The 20,892-nt window shown below is 45.2% G+C and overlaps 1 protein-coding gene and 1 non-coding gene across 2 annotated transcripts; both read right to left on the bottom strand.

Annotated features, from left to right (window-relative positions):
• Positions 1–245: 245 nt before the first annotated feature.
• KHDC4 (KH domain containing 4, pre-mRNA splicing factor) lies at positions 246–17,176 on the bottom strand. Its single transcript, XM_028090145.2, has 14 exons — positions 17,100–17,176; positions 16,424–16,640; positions 13,049–13,177; positions 12,616–12,695; positions 11,461–11,513; positions 11,026–11,189; positions 10,068–10,279; positions 9,274–9,334; positions 7,011–7,068; positions 6,520–6,773; positions 4,590–4,769; positions 3,601–3,713; positions 2,545–2,636; positions 246–1,547 (listed from the first exon to the last, which is right to left on the bottom strand). The coding sequence occupies exons 1-14, from the start codon at positions 17,135–17,137 to the stop codon at positions 1,348–1,350; spliced, it is 1,851 nt and encodes a 616-aa protein (XP_027945946.2). The 5' UTR covers positions 17,138–17,176; the 3' UTR covers positions 246–1,347.
• LOC114198732 (small Cajal body-specific RNA 4) lies at positions 10,625–10,753 on the bottom strand. The gene has a single exon (XR_003607165.1).
• Positions 17,177–20,892: the final 3,716 nt, after the last annotated feature.

Raw genomic sequence — 20,892 nt, forward strand, 5'->3', positions numbered from 1 at the left:
AATTAATGTGTTTCACTCCCTCACTAACCGTGTTCAGTAAAGGACGCCTAATGTACGGGAATGGAGGGAGCCCACCAGAGTTACCCTCCAGGTTTTCATCGGGACTTTGAAGGGTCTACTCTGGACAGTCATAAACTCTAGCAACTATATGCAAACTTCTGGTCCCATGTATTTATTTTTCTGGTGGGTTCTAATTTCGTTATGCGTGTATGGATGGGTTGTGGATGGAAGAGAGAAACCACAAACAATATTTATACATTTATTTATAATGAAATTATGGTCTAAATATTTACAACATATAGGAAACCAGAGAATATGTTTATTATACAAAGCCAGCCTGCAAAGTATTCAAATGTGCAAAAATGACAGTTCAGTATCTCAAACTACTCCTGGTTCAGCAGACTAGCTCCTTCTTTCACACATCAGTATTTGATACAAAAAAGTTCTTTTGGCAAAACCTGTAATGCCAAGGAAAAGGACAAGTTGCAATTTCAGTCACTAAGTCCACCATCCATCCTATTGTGAGCAGTCACATCTCTCTCTATTTTAGCTGCAACCAGTTCGGAGAGACAGACCACTGTGTTTCATTTGTGATGAGTTCTGACCAGCTTTTGATCAAGCGGTTTTCTCGGACCCAGCTGAAGACATGGAGCTTATTAGAAGGGCAATAAAAGCTGCAATGGCTTTCTGGGACAAGAGTGCCTGAAGGTGCCAGCTTTGCATCATCCCAATAAAAAGACATAATGAAGAAAAAAACCAAAAACACCTTCATTTTCCTAGTCAGGATCCAGCTATATCCAACAGCTTTAAATTAGTAAAACTGCATTTTCCAGAACAGAAAAGAATGCAAAAATGAAATAGGGATGAACTGTTCTTAGATTTAAAGGTGCTGAAAGGGAAGGATGGTCTTAAGATCAACTCCCCACTAATAATTAGTAAGGCTTTGTGACCAGTTGTCAGCAAAATTGACCAAACAGTAGTAAAATACAAATAACACTTTCTTTTTGTCAGAATAGTTGGCCATTCATGTGGAAAAGGCTGGACAGGTCAAATGTATACTGGAATGACCCTGCTGGGATGCTCTGTTGAACAAGCACATTTCACCAACTGTTAAAAAGCTTCTGAGACAAATTTGTGATTCTAAGTAAATTTTAACAGATACTATGCCACTGCAGAAACAAGGATGTTTAAAAAAGAATGAAGCCCCTTTAAGAGAGGGAACATTGCATCTCTAACTTCTGCAAAGGTCCATGATGGTTCCCAGTACAGGCCCCAGAGTCTTATTAAATCAAATGCATGCATTATTGCTAAAGAGTCACCGAGGGTCAAAGCTCTGTTCCACTGTTTCTACGGGGCCATCCAGAATGGCATCTGCTGTTTAGCTCGTGGTTGTGATGAAGGGTACTGATACCCCAAACTCCAGCCCTGTGGAAAACTACTTGCATTTTTATGACCCCCGTGCTCCTCCTCTTCATCAGATGAATCTGCAGCATAAGCCACCAACCCGAATCCCTTCTCTGCAGTTTTCATCTTCTTGACTGGATAATCTAGAATAGAGAAAAACAACCCCAACCCCATCCCCCACCAAGACAAAAAAAAAAAAAAAAGATAATACCATAAATTCGTTAATAAAAAAAGATGTTAATTGTAAGTGGTTAGTTGGACACCATTTTGAGGTCACAGGGTCAATGGTCACCCAAAAACGTTGAAGATCACACGAAAAACAGCACCAGCATCAGCAAATGTGAATCCACCAGAACCATGTAAGAAAACAGAGAAAGAAAAAAGAAACACAAAAAAAAAAAAAAAAAAAGAAAAAAGAAAAAAAAGGAAAGTTAGCAAGTGAGTCTCTGGAGACTGATATTTCACCTTTTAAAGAGTTAAAAGAAAAGAAGTTAAGAAAAGAAAAAAATGTATTTTCTTCTGTTCATTTTTATTAGGACTACAGGCAAAGAACACAAGTGATCCCATATTCCTCTGAATTCTGGGATACTAGGAGGCAACACTTTTTTAACAGCCACAGGCTGACCATTCATAACCAAAAGAACTAGGCAGAGAGATGCAGCTCAGCTCCCAGTACAAAGAAAAATCAATCTTTTTTTAAAGTAGGCTCTACGCCCAACATGGGGCTTGAACTCATGACCTGAGATCAAGAGTTGAATGCTCCACCGACTGAGCCAGCCAGGCATCCCGAAACATCAACCCTTAAGTCTCTATCAGATTACCTCCAGGTATTCAGACAACAAAGGCAACAAAATTTTGAAACGACCTACCAATCATTAATATTTCCTAGGGTTTGAATGATGCTATGTATAAAATGTAAGTTGACTAACTTTTCTAGGCACACTTCGATTGAAAATAAAAGCTCATGTAACTATATGCTGCCTTCTTAAAAAAAAAAAAAGGTATCCTCCTTAGCCTGTAGATTTTAGAAGTTAGATTAAACAGCTGACTGAGTGCCACCTGAATGAACCTCAGGTCAGAGAACTAGTAACTTAGGACCAGTCTTAGCTGCCCTCGTGGCCCCAGCTCCACGTCACTCACCGTGGCCCCCTGCTCCGGCCCCAGACCCATTCCTGTCATCAGACTCTGCTTTCATTCCAGTCACTGGGAAGGCTGGTGGAGGCATCAACTGCCTGTTAGAAGAAAAACCATGACAGCCTTTCAGACAGATTCAATCAATTGTACCTTCTCCAGCGGACAGTCAACCGTTCACCTCCACCCTTTCCACCTAAGCCCCGCTTCGAGCTACTAGCAGGTTGTAAGGTGCCAAGCTGTTAGCCAGGCCAGGCCAAAAGTAGAACACTGCTATGGGAGGCTAGTCCCATCCTAGGAAGGCTCAAAGAACCACACAGAAGAGGGATGGCAGCTAGACCCCCCGTTCAAGTACCTTAGTCCATAATATTCTAGGATAATATTCTAGAATTCTTTTTTTTTTTTTTAATAAACATTTACTTGAGACAGAGAGAGAGAACACGGGCCGGGAGGAGAGGGGCAGAGGACGAGGAAGCAGCAGACTCCCCGCTGAGCAGGGAGCCTGATGTAGGGCTCGATCCCAGGACTCTAGGATCATGACCTGAGCCGAAGGCAGATGTTCAACCGACTGAGCCACCCAGGAGCCCCAATATTCTAGGATTCTAAGTAGTAAATACAGCTTGTGTAAGACTTCAGTCACTGCCTACGCTCAGGAAAATGGCCAAGATGCGGACAATGAAGTAGAGGAAGATGCCTGATAAGCAAGAACGGAATGACTCAAAGCCCAGGGTAACTGCCTCTCGACTATGAAAGGGGCAGCCTAGTGCAGCAGTTATAAAAAAAAAAAAAAAAGTTTATTTCAGCCAAAGGATTTCATTACACTTTGATTTATCGATTATTTTTTTTAAATGTAGGTTCCACACCCAGCATGCAGTCCAATGTGAGGGGTGAACTCAAGACCTGGGCTGAGATCAAGAGTCGGGTGCTCAACAGACTGAGCCCCCAGGTGCCCCTTCATTACAGTTTTAGAACACGGAAGCTCACAGCAATGATCGTCATTCACACTAATGGTGTAAACCGATGACATCTGAATACATTCATGTAATTATGCTCCAACTAACTTACCTGTCCCTCTCTCGCTCTTTGCCTGAGGAACTTGCCGGCTTCGATCCTGCACCTTCAATCTCATTCTGACTGGAGAAGCCTGTACCTAAATTAGTCATATGAATGGGTCCATGCTATGAGCAGAAAAATACAGTGGCATTAGCAAATCTACAACTGCTGCATTGACTTTAGCTCCTTAATGTAACTGTCAAGTGCCTCGCCTTTCTGGTCAGTTGCAGTAAGCTCACTACATAGCCCTCTGGGATTTGGAACATAACCACAGCTGAAGGAGACGTGATCTTTCTCTGTAGGACTTGGTCATGCTACGTGTATCTGTTTTCAACTATCCTCTTATAAACTATAAGAACGCTTCAGAGTTTGTTTCAAAGAACATTTCAAGGGCTCTGGCAAAAAGTAAAGGTGCTTCTCCTGATAAAACAAAAATGGCACCAAAACTACACATTTCTTTATTTTAAAACTTCACATTTAGATATTTTAAAAAACTCTTTACTTGAATGCCTACTTGTATACCGAGTATGAACAGAATCACTACATTTTTGCCCATCTTTTGTTTTGGGTGGTGGGGACTGGAGAAAGTAACTGCTCTCTTTTACGCAGAAAAAGAACAGTAAATTGAGAGCCAAGGTTAAAGTACAGACCATATACTGTAGGTAGAACGAAAGTGAGAACTATCAGGCTTTCAGGAGTGCTGTATAAGAGGAAGTGCGGAATTCCACAGAACTCCTTCTAGGTACGAGTCATAGACCTCTCGACCTCTCTCCACGTGGAGCTTTGTATTTTCTTATACTGATCCCAAACACCAGCCCACCCAAAGGGAGTCACTCTTGCTTTAAACTAATCCCCCAAAGGAAAAAAACCTAATCTAAATGGATTCCAGAAAAGAAAAATCTAGTACTGGGAGAATGGTTAATATAGGTGTGCATTTATCTTTCTTTAAAGGGAGAATATAGTTAAGATGAGATGAGGAAAGTAAGGGTATTTTATTTAACCTGGTATCCAAGAAGTCCAGATTCTCGTTCATCTGGCAGCTCCTCAGTGAATCGCCTCTTCTGTGCCTGGGGTTGAGCTGGGAGTGGGGGCGGGGGCGGGGGCGGGGGCTGGGGCTGGGGGCCGGCAGGCAAGGCAGTTCTGACAGGAGCAGCAGGAAGAAAAGGCCCACTCATCGGACTCTGGGACCAAAACAAACCGGGGGGAAAAGTGTGAGAACGTCCAGCCACTTAAGAAGGAAAACAGTAACACAGCAGACTTGAATAACCCATGTGCGTCCTAGAAATCCCGTACCTCTGGTCCTTAGCTTCCCTCCCGGATCATTTGGTGTCAGCAGAGCCTAGCCCTCCCCGCTTCACGGTAGGGAAATGCGAAACTGACACTCTCTCCAGTGCTTTGAAACTCTCAGGAAAAACCTGCTGCGCACTTGGGCAAACATGACCAACAAATATAAATCCCAGCCACTTACTTACTTCAGAAGTTATCAAGCAAGAACATTCTCCAATTTAGATCCCTCTAAACAATGTGATGAGCTCTTTCTGGATTATAAAGGCTGCTAACGATTGTGGCAAAGGCAAGTTCATCTGCCGCTTCTAGGGATAAGCTGTTACAGCAAGAGGGAGTCTGTCCAATGTTGTAAGAGATTGTTCCAGAAAGGAATAAGGACTGATCCAGGATGTATCAGAGAAAACAAGCACTTCTCAAAGGACAACTCTTATTATTAAACAAATGGCTAATACCTGTTGAATGCTTGGGTCATCTCACTTAATCTTTGCAACCTCTGAAATACTACCGTTATGCCCATTTTCTAGAAGGAAACCAAAGCCTGGATGGGCTAAGTCACATCCCAGGATCGCACAGCTCAATCACAGGAAAGCACGAGGAACCCTGGCAGCCTATGTCTAAAGCCCAACCCTAAAGGGCCAACTCGGTCATACTCCTCTCTGGTCACAAAGCAACGTGGCTCAGAGCTGGCGACCTGCGGCTCTGCCAAACACCCAAGGTAAGTAATCAGGACCAGGGGTCACAACCAGAATTTAGGGAAGTCTTCTGTTTCACACCATACAGCCCCCTTCAGTGCTCCCAGTCCACCAGTCGGGAGCAGGGCCATGGTGCAGGGCTGCGTGCCCCTCTCACACGGGTACAGTGTGAGAGGCCCACAGAGAAGGGCCCACCATCAGTCCATCTCCCTGCACTCACTAGCTTCTCCCCTACCTCAGAGAAGGGGTGTACATCATCCATCTGGATGAGCTAGCTACCTACCCTTTCCTAAAATCCTAGTTTCTTATGTAGCTTCAGAAATATACAAGAGTATTTATAATCCTTAAGTTGGCAACGTTCGCGTACCCCTCGGCCCAGAACCCCTGCATATGGTGCATTTCTTCTGAAGACTAGTGACTCAGTTCCAATCGTGGAGAGACAGGTAGGCCGGCCCCCTTCTCCTTGAGGCAGGGGCAGGTGAGCGACGGCCCACAGCACGGCAAACCACGACTGTGGCTCGTCACCCACTTCAGGAAAATCGTGTTCTCAGGGCCCCGCCATGCGCAGTCATTCCGCATCGTCCCGGGCTGCTTCCATGCCACCCCCCCAGCGACAGAGGGCAGCGGGTGTGACAGAGCCTGCATGGCCCGCACAGTCTAACCTCTCTGCCACCTGGCACTCCAGAGCAAGCTTCCCAACTCCTCTTTTAAACAACTACTTGGTGGAAAGACTCATGACGTGGAACTGGAGACTTCGGGATGCACACACACGTGTACACGCTGCTCTATCGGGTATAGCTTGGGGGCGGTAACACCAGAGAAACAGGAACAAAAGCCCTCGCGTTACCCAGGAATGACACGCCTTCTTGCTGCAGGATACCACCACCTCTGCCCCTCTGCCCGGGCAGCTCTCCCGAGGTCAGTGCGGTCCGGCTCGCGCCTGGCGTCCTACCTGCCCAGTGCCGGCCGGAGGCTGCACTTGCGTCAGTGGGTACTGTGTCGGCACAGGTGGGACTCCAGTAGGTAATGCTGGCAAGACTCCAGGTGCCAACGAAACAGCTGGGGGCACTATGCTTGGTGCTCCGTAGGGAGGCTGAACTGGCTGCTGAGGGGGGGGAACAACAGGGTAACCAGACTGATAGCCATTGGATGGATAATATGGTGGCTGAGGAGGGACACTACTTATAGCAGAGGGTTGTGTATAGCCTGAGGGGGAAGAAAAAAAGTGTTTAATCAGCTGTAGCAAAATGAGACATTTTAGCTGAATATTAACTCAATCTCTAGGGAAGAAAAATACTGAGGGACAAATGGCTTTCCAAATTACCGTTAAGTCGAAGGGAACGCTATTAGTGCCCTGGCACGGTCTAGCCCTAAACACCCTACTTTATACACAAATATCACTAACAAAACATTTTTTTCTTAAACGCTTTAAGACATACACACCTGGTAAAGGTACAGCAGTATTAATCTGATTCACATATCTAGAATATTCAGCATGAACCTGCAAGAGAAGGGAGAACAAATTCATATGGCACAGTCCTAATTCAGAGTATTTGCAAGGGTCTGACTATATGGCTCTTGGACCAAAGCAGCTAGGAATTAAGAATATTTGCACTGATTAGGGCGCCTGGGTGGCTCAGTCGGTTAAGCGACGGCCTTCGGCTCAGGTCATGATCCTGGAGTCCCAGGATCGAGTCCCGCATCGGGCTCCCTGCTCAGCAGGGGGTCTGCTTCTCCCTCTGACCTTCTTCCCTCTCATGCTCTCTCTCTACCATTCTCTCTCTCAATAAATAAATACAAATCTTTAAAAAAAAGAGAATATTTCCACTGATTGAAAAAGAAAAAAAATTTCCATTGACATTTCAACCAAATTTAGACTTGTTTCATCTAAATTTTAATAAGGCGTGGGGAGCCTTGCTGGCTCAGTCAGTAGACTGACTCACAACCCCAACTCCTGAGCTCGGGGTTACGAGTTCAAGTCCCACACTGGGTGTAGGGATTACTTAAAGATAAAATCTTAAAAAAAAAAAAATCCGTCAATCAAGGGGCGCCTGGGTGACATACTCGGTTGACCGTCCAACTCCTGTTCTCAGCTTGGGATGTAGTCTCAGGGTCATGGGATCGAGCCCCGCGTCAGGCTCGCAGTCAGCTCGGGTCCACTTGAGATTCTCCCTCTACCCCTCCCGCCCTCTCTAAAAATAAATACTTTTTAAAAATCTGGGGCACCTGGGTGGCTCAGTTGGTGAAGAGTCTACCTTTGGCTAAGGTCATGATCCCAGGGTACTGGGATCGAGCCCCACATCGGGCTCCCTGCTCAGCCTGGGACCTGCTTCTCCCTCTGCCTGCCACTCCCCCTGCTTGTGCTCTCTCTCCCTCTGACAAATAAGTAAAATCTTAAAAAAAAAAAAAAAATCCATTAATCAATTACCTTTAATAAGGCACACCCTATAAATTATGAAGCCAGGATGTGGGAATCAGAAGCATGGACATCAGGAGCTTCCTAAATCCCCAAACTAGACTCAATTCTGAGATACAAAATCATTCAGAGCCAGAAATAAGGTTAGGAAATCCCTAAACTGTCAGTGTAACTGCTGAGAATTCATTCACTCTTTTATTTACTGGCCTTCTCAAGGAGCTCAGGGCTCAACACAGGGTTAGTATGTCCCCCCATCCAGTTCTTCATTATGAGAATCCCACTGAATCAGTAACTTCAAGCGGCAACAGAGACAAGACAGGGGGTGGTAAATCAGGTTACTTCACAAAAGCAAAGAACATAGCTTCCCAAAAGGGCACCCTGAAATACCAGCTAACACAAGGCTAAATACATGCAACCCCCAAATCCGATCGCCGTCAAGGGCTCTACAAATGGCCCTCTACTGGTTTAACGTTTGGTTACTAGATTACCGAGTAAAAAGAAGAGATAATCAAACAAGCGATTAGCCCAAGGGCATGGTTAATTGGTTTTAAACCAATATAGCTCTACACTTACTTTAGCTAAACTTACTATTGAGAAAAATTTGGAATGCCCACCGGTAAATAACTGGGCCAAGATTGCAAGTACTATTTAAATAACTGACAACATGGAGATTTTATACTGATGTACTACAGATTTCAAAATTCCACACTGAAATAGTTCCTAAAGAAGAACTGCATGCTGGCTATGACCCTGGCTAGGGACGTTTGTCTTCCTTATGGAGAATGTGAGTTGCTAGAATGGTGTAGTGCTTCCAAAATTCACATCTGCCCAGAACCACAGAACATGACCTTATTTGGAAACCAGGTCTTTGCAGATACAGCCTGCTAACATGAAGTCATTCTGGGTCATGGTGGGCCCTAAATGCAAGAACTGCTACCCTTACAAGAGACAGGCAGACGAGACACAGGAGTAGGCCAGGAGACAATGGGGCAGAGGATGGAGCCCTGCCGTTTGGGGGAAGAATGCAAACGCCGGTAAGCCGGGAGAGGCATGGAGCATCCTCCCTCACAGCATTCGTTCAGAAGGAACCAATCCTGCCCACACTTTGATTCTGAATGTCTGTCTGGCTTCCTGAACATGAGAAAATAAATTTCTGTTGTTTTAAGTCACCTAGTGTGAGGGAATTTTGATATGGTAGCCCTAGGAAACCAATACAGGCGGGAAAACAGCCAAGACACGGCCCAAATAGCAGTGGCTCTTCGGAGCATCAGACACACAAATATAACTCACTGTTTGCAAGAGATTCTCACAGAGTTTCTTGGCAGCGGCCAGGCCTTCTGGTTTGGGATGACTGCAAAGAAACAAGAACCAAAAAATCAAAGAGGAGAAGAGTAAAGGACACAGAATTTTGCTTTCACTTCGTATGCTGTATACAAATTTAACATATTCAACACAGCACCGATCTAAGCTTCTGAACATCACAAAATGACGTCTTATAAGCCCCTTAACCCATAACTAGTACCATTAAAACAAGTACTTTATTGGTCTCTTTGATACATAGGTATTAAAGAACATTTAAGTCACCAAAATAACTGTAAAATGCATTAATATCACCGTAGCTTTAGGTGAAGATGACTTTAGGCTCATCACAGTTCACATTTCAGGGTCACAGATCTGTATAAAACCCAAGAACCTGAACACTAAAAGACAATTCCACCTCCTAATTTAATAGTTCTTATTCACTATTAAGTGATTACTGAGGGCGCCTGGGTGGCTCAGTCGGTTAAGCGTCTGCCTTTGGCTCAGGTCATGATCCCAGGGTCCTGGGATCGAGCCCCACGTCGGGCTCCCTGCTCAGCGGGAAACCTGCTTCTCCCTCTCCCTCCTGGCTCCCCCTGCTTGTGCTATCTCCCTCTGTCAAATAAGTAAATAAGAAATTTAAAGTGAGTACTGTTAGCACTGACCTACATTCCTCATGTTACTACTTCTCAAACCTATTTTCTTACTCCTTTTGAATCACTCCTGCCTGTACTGAGCAGCTGACAAGCACTCAAATATCTTCAGCCCCAGCCATCCATACATACCTAATGTAAATATACATAGGTTCAAAAGCTTCTCGGCCAGATGCTGGCTCAATGCAACCTGAACCTTTGCCTCTGAGGAAGACTTTGGCACCCGTTTCAATCTGAATGTGCTGCAAATAGGAGCAGCCTGGACCTTCTACTTTCTCCTTGACATTAAATGTGGGCACAGCATGCTCTAGACCCACAAATAATTTGTCTTGAACATAATGCATCTGTAGAAGAACAGAATACCTCAGATTAAACATGTAACACAATTAAATCCTAATCTTGAAAATTATTTTGCAAAAAACTAATCCTCCAGACACTTTTAATCACTGCCAGAATGAGGATCCCCTATAATTTCCACATGAGCCCATAAAAACAAACTTTATAAAGTAGCTTAACTTAAACGAGCCCTACATGGGCCATGTACCTACCTAGAACATTAACACCTTCCTCCATTCAGCAAAATGGACTCACCAGGTGCGAAGCAAAGACTCACTACTAAGTGCACCCACAGCCCCCAAGTGCTGTAAGTCGTAAGAACCCACAGCACAGTCTTCTGTGCAACAAGCGAAGCGTGTTGGGTCGTACAGTCAGCCCTGTGGTGTTCTCCAATGAGGGCTGCTCTCTCCCACCCGGTTTTCTAGGAGGACTGTATCAGCAGAGTCTTACTTCACCAGACTCAGCCTTCTTAATCCTCCAGCTGCCATCACATAACCAAACCAGAACTTCCAAATGTACAGTGTGGACACGCTCTGATCTATCGATGCCCTTTCTAGAATACATCAAAGTAAACAAACGAGTGTTCAGATGTTCACTGCCTCTTAGAAGCTGAAACGGTCCATTGATAGGATAGCATCAGTAGGTAAGCCTCGGGTTGGATTTCAGGATTTTCCTTCATACTTTCCATATTATTTGGCACATATCGCTTTTACAGAAATGACAATACAGTTAATGATCTCTCCACTAAACTTACCCCTGACTGGAAGGGAGGCTTCTGGCTAACGGCTGGAGACAATTGTGCAATGGGCGCTGGCTGGTGATACACAGTGACTGTCGCACCATTGAAAGTTGGACTCGTCCCCGTGGCAGCTTTGACCACCCCGTTGGTGATAATTTCTTTGATTCGGTTTACTGCTCCTATGGAAAAACAGAGTGAGATAATATACCGAAGGAATGAACTGGCTAGTACCACTGACAAACCCAGCCAATGCTCAATTACCCCTGTACTAATCCATGTTAAAGGGCACCCAAACACGTGGTCCTCAGCCTGTCTATACCCCCAAGTACCCTTGTAAGCAGTTCACACACAAGTTACAACACCCACCAGGAATATTCTGCAGACGTATTCTATACAGCCCTGTACTTTGTCCTTTACAAAAAGTGGGATGTGAGCCAAACCATTACTTACTGTCCACTAATTCCCGTGTCTGGCCCTGAACGTGAAGGTATAACGGACGATCCCTATAAAGAGAAATACAAAATGATGATCCCAAACTGGTCATAACCAAAGGAACCAAATGGGTCAGCAAATCAAATCTGTAATGTTTTTAAATTTCCAAATAAGTAAAAGGGACTACATACAAGGAAATGGCTGTTGCAAATTTCTAGGAACATGGTTTTGCAGCTGGGGAATAAATAACCTTTTTCTGATTGCTTCAAGTTAACTGGTCCACACAGCCATCAAATCTGTTCTTACGGGCTCATCAATATTGGCATCTAGTCAACCAAGATAACCTGAGGCCTGAGAACAATATTCCTTTTTGCTGGTGGCCTAACAAGTTATGGGCAATTGTGCTCCTGGCTATCCATATTAAAGGGGCAAAGTGATGGTGGCCTGTGGGTCCATGTCTCTGAGGCCCACACCAAGGGGACTCTAGATTCTAAATGTAAAGCAGCATGGATTCCAATTTTGATTATAATAATGGAGATCATCAAAAACCGTAGTTAATATAAAGCTGTAGGTAAAAAAATAACAGTATTTAAAGACAAAAAAATTCAAAACAGCAACCAGTACACACAAAAAATTGAAATATTGGTTTCAGGTGGGGACCAAGTTTTGCCTCCTAATTATATTTAGTTTAAGCCAATGCAAAAAGTGTCGCATGCCCACCTGCCCTCAAAACGGAGTCACGGGAGGGATGCAACTATAGGGGGACAAAATCATTTGGTGGAAAACCTTACAGCCTGATGAAAGGAGGTTTTTTTTAAAAAAGGGAGATTACAACAAAACACAGACCCTTTTGTCGGGGGAAATATTCCCATACAGAAATTTGGAAGTGTATACATTAAATGTAGCAATTATCTCACTTTACACTTTTCCATAATTTGTTTCCTCCAATAAAATATTACCCGTGAAATAAAAAATCCAAAGAGCAACAGGAAGGAAAACGGTTCCCAACTCCTTATGTGTCTGAGCTGTCCCAGATTCTACTATGTAGCACGTGTATACACGCACCAAGCTACTAACCAAATATGTGCACATGTTTCCTAAGCATGAAAAATATGAAACTAATGTGAGTCACATGTCCAACCTTCCCCCAAAGCAAAGGATGTGCATACACACCCCGGTCCCACTTTGGCCTTCTCCTCAGCGGTCATGAATCTCCCTCGAGTTGATACTGCAGCCCCACTAAGTCGGCTGATCTAAAAGGGAAACGTTCTATTAAAAAGGTGATGTGGCAACTGATCGATGTCAATGGCAGGCAGAAAGATGGATTTTCCCCATTCATTCGCTACACCAGTAGACAGGAATGAGTTCTCTCCTGTATCTGGAAACCTCAATTCCGTTGTTTCTTGCTCAGCTGACCAGGGGAATCCACCCATATCTTTGCCTCCACTGAGAAGTTCCTTTGCAGTTAATTCAACCCAATCCAGACTTTGGAGATTATGACCCAAACCCACTCATAAACATCTGACTCCTGTCTGTAGTTAGAGGGCTTGTTTTCCCGACTGTGCCCACCCACCGCCTTCCCCAAAGGGGCCCGACATCTGCCCACCTCGTCCTGAGTCTGCCCTCGAGTCAGCAGGTTCCTGCACGTGAGAGGCACATCGTTGATCTCGACCTCAGCTACCACCAGGTCATCCTTGCTTTTACTGCTAGTTAGGCCTTTGCCAGCAGCCTGAAGCTACAAGAGAGATTGGATCAGAAAGCTGTAAGATGAAATAATGTTTCTGCTCTTCAATTTACAAGTGCCCCTTCCCAGGTCCCACCATCACCTTATTGCTGCCTTTACCTGCCTACAAATACACTTGGTCACTCCTGGGCCATTCTCCAAAGATGAAACAACAAGCGAACAAAACCTCATTAAACGGACACCAAGTCTTGCCAATTTACTTGAAGACAATCATCAGATTTCTCTGTAACCTAAGCCATGTGTGCATTTCTATGACCGCATGATCCCAGAATCCCTACGGACTAGAAGCTGCAATCTCCGTGAGGACAATTAAAAGACCAAGTTATGGTGCTTTACAGCTCAACCAGCCAGCTGTACGTACAGTAAAATACAGGGCAGAGTCCACGGCACGATGCAGAGTCCAGCAACCCACGCACCTCATTTGTGGAACTGGACGCTATCTTTGTGCCAACACCGCAGCCACAACATATCACCCGCAACCGGTCCCATCCTTGCAATGATCTGAAAAACCTGTCAAGTTCATCTGACTGACAACCCATTACTCTCCATTAAAGAAGAGCTAAGAGAATGAATGAAACACCAAGCAAAATCCTAAAATCTGATCTGGTTTCTCCCAACTTAAACGATAGGCAACTCCAGATAGCGGATAGGAATTATGTGAAAAAATTTTCATCCCAAGATGGCCTTCCGCAACCCTTTGTTGCCTCGGACCAATGTTCGGCAAATCTGCTCAAAGAAGATAAAACACAGTTTACTTCTTTACGCATTAGATACATTTTTAAAAGAGATTTATTGGGGCGCCTGGGTGGCTCAGTTGTTAAGCATCTGCCTTTGGCTCAGGTCATGGTCCCAGAGTCCTGGGATCGAGCCCCGCATTGGGCTCCCTGCTCGGCGGGAAGTCTGCTTCTCCCTCTCCCACTCCCCCTGCTTGTATTCCCTCTCTCGCTGTGTCTCTGTCAAATAAATAAATAAAATCTTTAAAATAAAGAAATAAATAAATAAATCAGATTTATTTATTTATTTTAGAGAGAAGGAGAGGGAGAATCTCAAGCAGACTCCACACCCAGTGCGGAGCCCAACAAAGGGCTCGATCTCATGACCATGAGATCATGCCCTGAGCCAAAATTAAGAGTCGGACGCCTAGTGGACTGAGCCACCCAGGTGCCCCGCATTAGATACATTTTTCAAAGCAGACAAACTACATAGACTCAACAATATCTCATCTTTGTTCAGTCCCTGCTCAGTACTGGTCACCATCAAAGGTACTTATCAGTGCTATCCCACAGGACCTCCTGTGATGTCACAGGTGTTCTCTAACCTGGCCATCCAACATGGCCACAGCCTCATGTCCAAAGGCTGTGACAAGGAGCTAAATTTTAAATTTAAATTCAAATTTTAATTTAAAAAGCTACATGCGGCTAGTGACTACTGTTGTGGACCACACAGGTACGTGTCACCAACCCCATCAGAAGAGGAAACTGAGGCCCCACAACGCATCTAAGCCACACAGCCAGTAACTGAGGATCCTGGCTGTCAAATCCATATAGTCTGATTCTAAATCCACTACTGGCACCATGTTGCCTCCTGCTGTGCTCAACTGCTTTTTAAAGAAAAAAAAAAATGAATAAATGATTAACATCAGTGTTAAGAATTTTAATATTCGGGTGCCTGGGTGGCTCAGTTGGTTAAGCAACTGTCTTTGGCTCAGGTCATGATCCTGGAGTCCCGGGACTGAGTCCCGCATCGGGTTCCCTGCTCAGCAGGGAGTCTGCTTCTACCTCAGACCTTCCTTCCTCTCATTCTCTCTCAATAAATAAATAAAAATCTTTAAAAAATAAAAAAAAAAGAATTTTAGTATTCAAGGAGCATTCCACCTTAGTGTGCTTTTAGGATTTCCTTGCAGAACTTAGAAATGGACAGTTGACTCAATCTTTGCAAACAATAAAAATACAATGAATAATGAACTTCCAATTCACTAAAAGTTCCCACGAATTCTGCAGAACTTGAATATTTAAACATCCATCCAGACAGATAATGGCCATTCTGTTGATGTTACACTCACACACTAGATAGCTAACAAAAAATTGTATCATCTTCCCCCTCCCCCAGCTTTACTGAGATATAACTGACACATAAAAATTGTACACTGTAAGGTGAACAATTGGATGTTTTGACATACGTATACATTGGGAAACAATTGTCACAAACATGCTAATAAACACATTCATCACTAACCCGAACTGCATTTTCAAACACAGAACCCATCTCTTCACTGGAAGGCTATTTTTAATTGAAGTCAAAAGAACTTTTTTTTTAAATGAGAATTATAATGGAATGAGCTGCCTTAGAACACACTTAGAACACTGAGGTTATGGGAATTCAGAACACTCAATTCTCCAACTGTAGAGGCTTTCAAGCAAAAGCTAAACCCCTGACTGTCTGAAGTGACTCTGAAGTCAGACAGTGCCCACCGTGACAGATCTTATCTTATACAATTTACATTCACGAGCCTCATTTTCCTCCTCTGAACTGACGACAGTAATCCATCCCATCAAACTGCTGCAAAGATTTTTTTTTTTTAAGTGCAAAGCATACATTCTAGCAATACAAACAGCCACTATGCTCATTATCCTGTAGGGAGATTGTCTTCTACTGCAGGTTAAATTAAAGACTTCAAAGTTCAGATCCATCCTAGTCGTGAAATCAGAAATTCTATAAAATGACCAAGTAATGTCCTCAATTTGTGTGAAAACAGCAAAACCACCAACATATAAACTATTCATTTTATTTCACATTCAATTACACTGTAGGCAGTCATCAAAAACCTATCGATTCCAATTATAGAAAACACTGTTCGTATTTACTCTTTAGTATAGTTGACCAGAGACAGTTTAAAGCTCACTTGATTTACCTTAACATCTCTTTTGACTTCAGGGAAAATGCACGTGTTGAATAACATATTACATCGTCCCTTTACGTGATTACGTCGATAGAAGTTAAGCTGAACTAAGTGAACAAAGACAAAATCAACTATTTGGTCCATAAGTGTAATCAAACCAACCAAAACTGCCTCTAAAAACAAATGACAAAATATCACGTGAGGCATTCCAAAACTAAGTGATCTTTAAATTACTGTAACCCTGTTTTCTCCTTAACACAAATAATCGTTTGATGACAGGATTACGAAACAGCCCCTATTACAGTTGCGATCAGCAGAGTCCCCTCAACTTCAAATACCTTCTCAGCAGCGTTCTGAGTTGGTTTCAGCTTCCCTTTGGCCATGAGCATGGCATTGATCTTGGCAGCCACGGCAGCAGCGGCATCCAAGGCGCCAGAGGGAGCAGCCGCGGAGCCCCCAGGACTCCCCCCACTGCTGGGAACCTCCCCACCTGGGGCCGACGGTGGGAGAAAGAGAAGGGGGGCTGGAGCTGGCTGGTCCCATTTGCTGCGGCGCCTACGGGAAGAATAAGGAAAATATGAGGCCCCAAAGCTTTCATTTCTATTATTCTTCCCTTACGACGCCTCGGCACCCCGTTTCCTCAACCGCGTTCTCTTTACACGCTCGAGTCTCCTATCAGGATTCAAACTACCGTCCCTCCGTAAGCACACCATTGCTGCACTTCCACTGCATCCTCCCTCGCCAAACACTCCGCTCAGTCCCACCTGCCCGCGTCTTCATCTTCCTCTCGGCTGGTGCTGCCGAAGGTCCCTGCTTTCCTCCTCCCCCTGCTCCCTGCCGGCCTCTGTCGGGGACCCCAAGGCCTGCTCACCATCTTTCTCCCCAAAAGCCCAGCCCTCCAAGGCGTACACGTCCCACCTCAGCGCCCCCCCCCACACCCGGACGCGGCTCCCAGCGGCCCCGCCGCCCCTCCGGCCCGAGCGCGCTGCGATGCCCGCCCCCCCGGAGCTTTACCCGCCGGCCCCGGGATGTGCCGCGCTCCCCGCGGACATGGCGACCGGCTCTACTCCACCACCCGCCAACCACCCCACCACCACCGGACCGTCACTTCCGCCCCCAACGCCCTCACGCACAGCCGCTTCCGGTCGTGAGGACGAGCTGTTCCGGGGAAAGCGTCGCTTGCAATTGGACTCTTGTTGATTTCAAGGCGGCGGGCGTTATCTGAGACAGGTAGGGTGTGACCTTCCGGCTGGCGCCCTGCCCTTGAGAAAGATGGCTGCCGAAGCGCATATCAAGGCGGAATGGGGCGCGAGGAGGCCCATGTTTGTTGTGGGCAAGCTGGTATAGCCTACACGACAAGACGCATGAGTCAGGGGCTTGAGCCGGTTTCTCCCCCCAGTGCAGCCACGTTCTCTGGCCAGGGAGAGAACCTTCCCGCCACTTTGGCCCGCTTCACGTTCCTGTTACCTGTTTAGGAAAAGGCAAATGGTTCGTCCCAAAGGTCATGTGGAGAATTTCCCTGGTTTCACGTCTGTGCGCCAACCCCGGTGGCAGCGCGGGGCCTCGGCGGTGCGCCGCGAGGGGGCGCTGGCGCCCGGGCGGGAGAGAGGCGGTGGGGGGCGGGCCCGGCGCACGGCCGCCGGGGGAGGCTCGGGGAGGGCGGCGGGCGGCGGAGGCGAGGGGCGGGCTCCGAGTGGGCCGCGCCTGCGGCCCGCGGACAGTGCTGGCGGGCTTAGGAGCTGCCGGGAGACTCGGTTGAATGGATAGCTTCCGCTATTTTTCAAATGAGCTTGCATCCTGGCATGGTTAAGAGAATGCAGATTAATTTGAAATCCAAATTCACGTTTTCCCTTCAGCTTTTAGTAAATGCCCCTTCCGTACAAACAGCATCTTTATCATGTAGGGAGTTTTATGTATACGATACTATGTTTTTTCATTCTTTTGCGTTGAGGTATTTGTTCTTTGGCTACCGCGTCTTTACTGAATAATTCTCTGTATTTTAGTGTCTGTTAGGGCAAGTGGATTCCCATGTCTTCTGTGTTTCCTTGCCTATTCTGACAGGTTTATTTTTCCCAAGAATTTCAGACTAAACAGCATTGTTTTCCTTTTGCCCCTTATCCCCAAATACAATGTTTTGGGAGTCCGAAAATACATTGTTTAGGGGGCGCTTGAGTGGCTCAGTTGGTAGACCATGACTCCTGATCTCAGCCCAGGTCTTGATCGGGTGGTGACTTAAATCCCCAAGTTGGACTCCATGCCGGGCGTGCAGCTTAAAAAAAAAAAGAAAAGAAAAGAAAAAGAAATTACATTATTTTTTCCTTTTTTAAAAAAAGTTAAGATGTGATTTATAAACCACACTACCTTTTTGAAAAGAGTCCTGGGGCACCTGGCTCAGCGGGGAGAGCATGCAACTCTTGATCTCAGGGTCATTAGGTCATGCCCCGTGTTGGGCATGGAACCTACTTAAAAAATAAGTAAAATGAAAGGGTACTTGAAGTGCTCCATTCACAAAGTTGTGCAGGCATCACTATGATATAATTCCACATCATTTTCATCACCCCATAAATAACCCTACACCCAATATCAGACCCTTCCCATTTTTCCCTGCCAACAGCAACCACTAATCTACTTTCTATCTTTCTGGATTTGCCCATTATGGACATTTCACATAAATGGAACCATAGAATATGTGACCTGTGTCTGACTTCTTTCCCTGAGCATCGTGTTTTCAGGGTTCATGCATATTTTAGGGTGTGTCTGCGCTTCATTCCTTGTTTTGGCCCAATAATATTCCACTGTATGGACAGACCACAACTCACATATCCGTTTAGTTTATAGATATTCGCCATTCTTTTTTTTTTTTTTTTTTTTAAGATTTACTTCATGAGAGAGTGGGGAGGAGAGGGAGAAAGAGAATCTCAAGCAGACTTTGTGCTGAGCGTGGAGCCCACCTTGGGGTGACGTGGGGCTCCATCCCACCACCCTGAGATCACGACCTGTGCCAAAACCAAGAACGGGGCACTTAACCAACTGAGCTACCCAGGCACCCTGATAGTTACCATTTCTATCTTTCCTTTGGAAAAATGCCTTCAAATTCTTCGCCCTTTTAAAAATTGGGTTCCCTTCTTATTGTTGAGTTGTAAGAATTCATTATTTGTTATGAATCCAAGTACTTCCGATACATGATTTGTAAGTCTTTTCTCCTGCTCTATGGGTTGCCTTTTCATGTTCTTGCTAGTATCCTTTGAAACATAAACATTTTTTAATTTTGATGAAGCATTTTGTTTTTGAACTTGGGAGCATTGACAAGTTCACTGTGATGACTGTCCGGCCCGGGAGTGCGGTGTGACCTTCCATTTGACTCGCGCTTGGCCCCCAGTAAATCCTTTATTGTTTTTCATCTAAGCTTTTGTTTCTTTCCAAATATATTCGTAGGTAGTTTAAATTTTTGACTGCCATTTTGAAAAGACATTTAATTCTATTTAAGCAAATTGTTTTTCTTATAAAAGAAAGTTACTGAGTTTTATATAACCAGCCACCTGTTACATCCTAAATAGTCCTAATAATTTTGTAGCCAAATCTCTCGGATTGATAAAATGGTGTCATGGACGAGAGGACATGCTGCCTGCGTTCAGATCACAAAATCACTGTTGACTTACTTGGGTGAACTTGGGCCAAATTCTGGGCCTCAGCTTCCTTATCTTTTGTTTTAAGATTTTATTTTTGGGGCACCTGGGTGGCTCAGTTGGTTAAGCATCTGCCTTCGGCTCGGGCCATGATCTCGGGGTCCCGGGATCGAGTCCCACATAGGGCTCCCTGCTCGGCGGGCAGCCTGCTTCTCCCTCTGCCCCTCTTCCCCGCTCATTCTTTCTCTCTCAAATAAGTAAATAAAATCTTTAAAAAAAAAGATTTTATTTTTAAGTAACCTCTACACCCAGTGTGGGGCTCGAACTCACATACCCGAGATCAAGAGGCACATGCTCCCCTGACTGAGCTGGCCAGGTGCCCCCTCACTTTCCTTATCTTTAAAATGGAGGCAATAATAGTGCTTGCCTCACAGTTGTGATGGCAGTATGAGTCAATATAAAAGGTTCTTCAAATACGAAAAGTATAATAAATATTTCTAATATTTTGTAGTTATAAGATATAATTTATAGGGGCACCTGGGTGGCTCAGTCAGTTAAGTGTCTGCCTTCGGCTCGGGTCATGATCTTGGGGTCCTGGGATTGAGCCCCGCGTTGGACTCCCTGCTCAGCGGGGAGTCTGCTTGGGATTCTCCCTTTCCCTCTGCTCCTCCCCCAACTGCGCATGTCTTTATCTCCCTCTCTAAATGGATAAATAAAATCTTTAAAGAAAAAAGAAAAAAAAAGACTATTGTTATATTGCTGACTGAAAAAGTCTCTAAAGTGGAGAGGTTAGTCTGAGGTCATTTTTCCTTCCTGTTTGGTGCATAGTCAAAAAATTGGCATATGGATCCCAGTGACTGTGCACCTCCTAGGACCCGTTTGGGTATTATTAGGCCATCCACTGCCACCTCTCAGGCAGCGACAGTGGGGGCAGGATATAAAATTCAGACCCTGTCAGCATGCCCTCCCGCCCTGTGACACCTGTCGCTGGCTCCGTGTTCCAGTGGCACTTTCTATGATCAGCTCAGTGTGCTCTTGTCCAGGGGTGCTGTCCCACACCCACCTCCAGGATACCCCCCCAGAATCTGTGCAGAACAGCCCAAACATGGAAAATGCCGGAACTGGGTCTCGCTCTCTGGGCCCCATCCTCCCCCACGGCAGTGGGACTTGTGACAGGACAG

Source organism: Eumetopias jubatus, unplaced genomic scaffold (assembly GCF_037043125.1).
Source record: "Eumetopias jubatus isolate StellerSeaLion01/CBP00866 unplaced genomic scaffold, mEumJub1_p1.0 scaffold_12, whole genome shotgun sequence".
In the NCBI taxonomy this organism is placed as follows: Eukaryota; Metazoa; Chordata; class Mammalia; order Carnivora; family Otariidae; genus Eumetopias; species Eumetopias jubatus.

Excerpts from the sequence above, each read along its gene's own strand:
- KHDC4 (XM_028090145.2), bottom strand. The coding sequence starts at position 17,137 with ATGTCCGCGGGGAGCGCGGCACATCCCGGGGCCGGCGG. Across the intron at positions 7,069-9,273 it reads GTGAGAATCTCTTGCAAACA|GTTCATGCTGAATATTCTAG; the intron begins GTGAGTTATATT and ends CTTCTCTTGCAG. Across the intron at positions 2,637-3,600 it reads AAAGAGCGAGAGAGGGACAG|GCAGTTGATGCCTCCACCAG; the intron begins GTAAGTTAGTTG and ends TTCTTCTAACAG.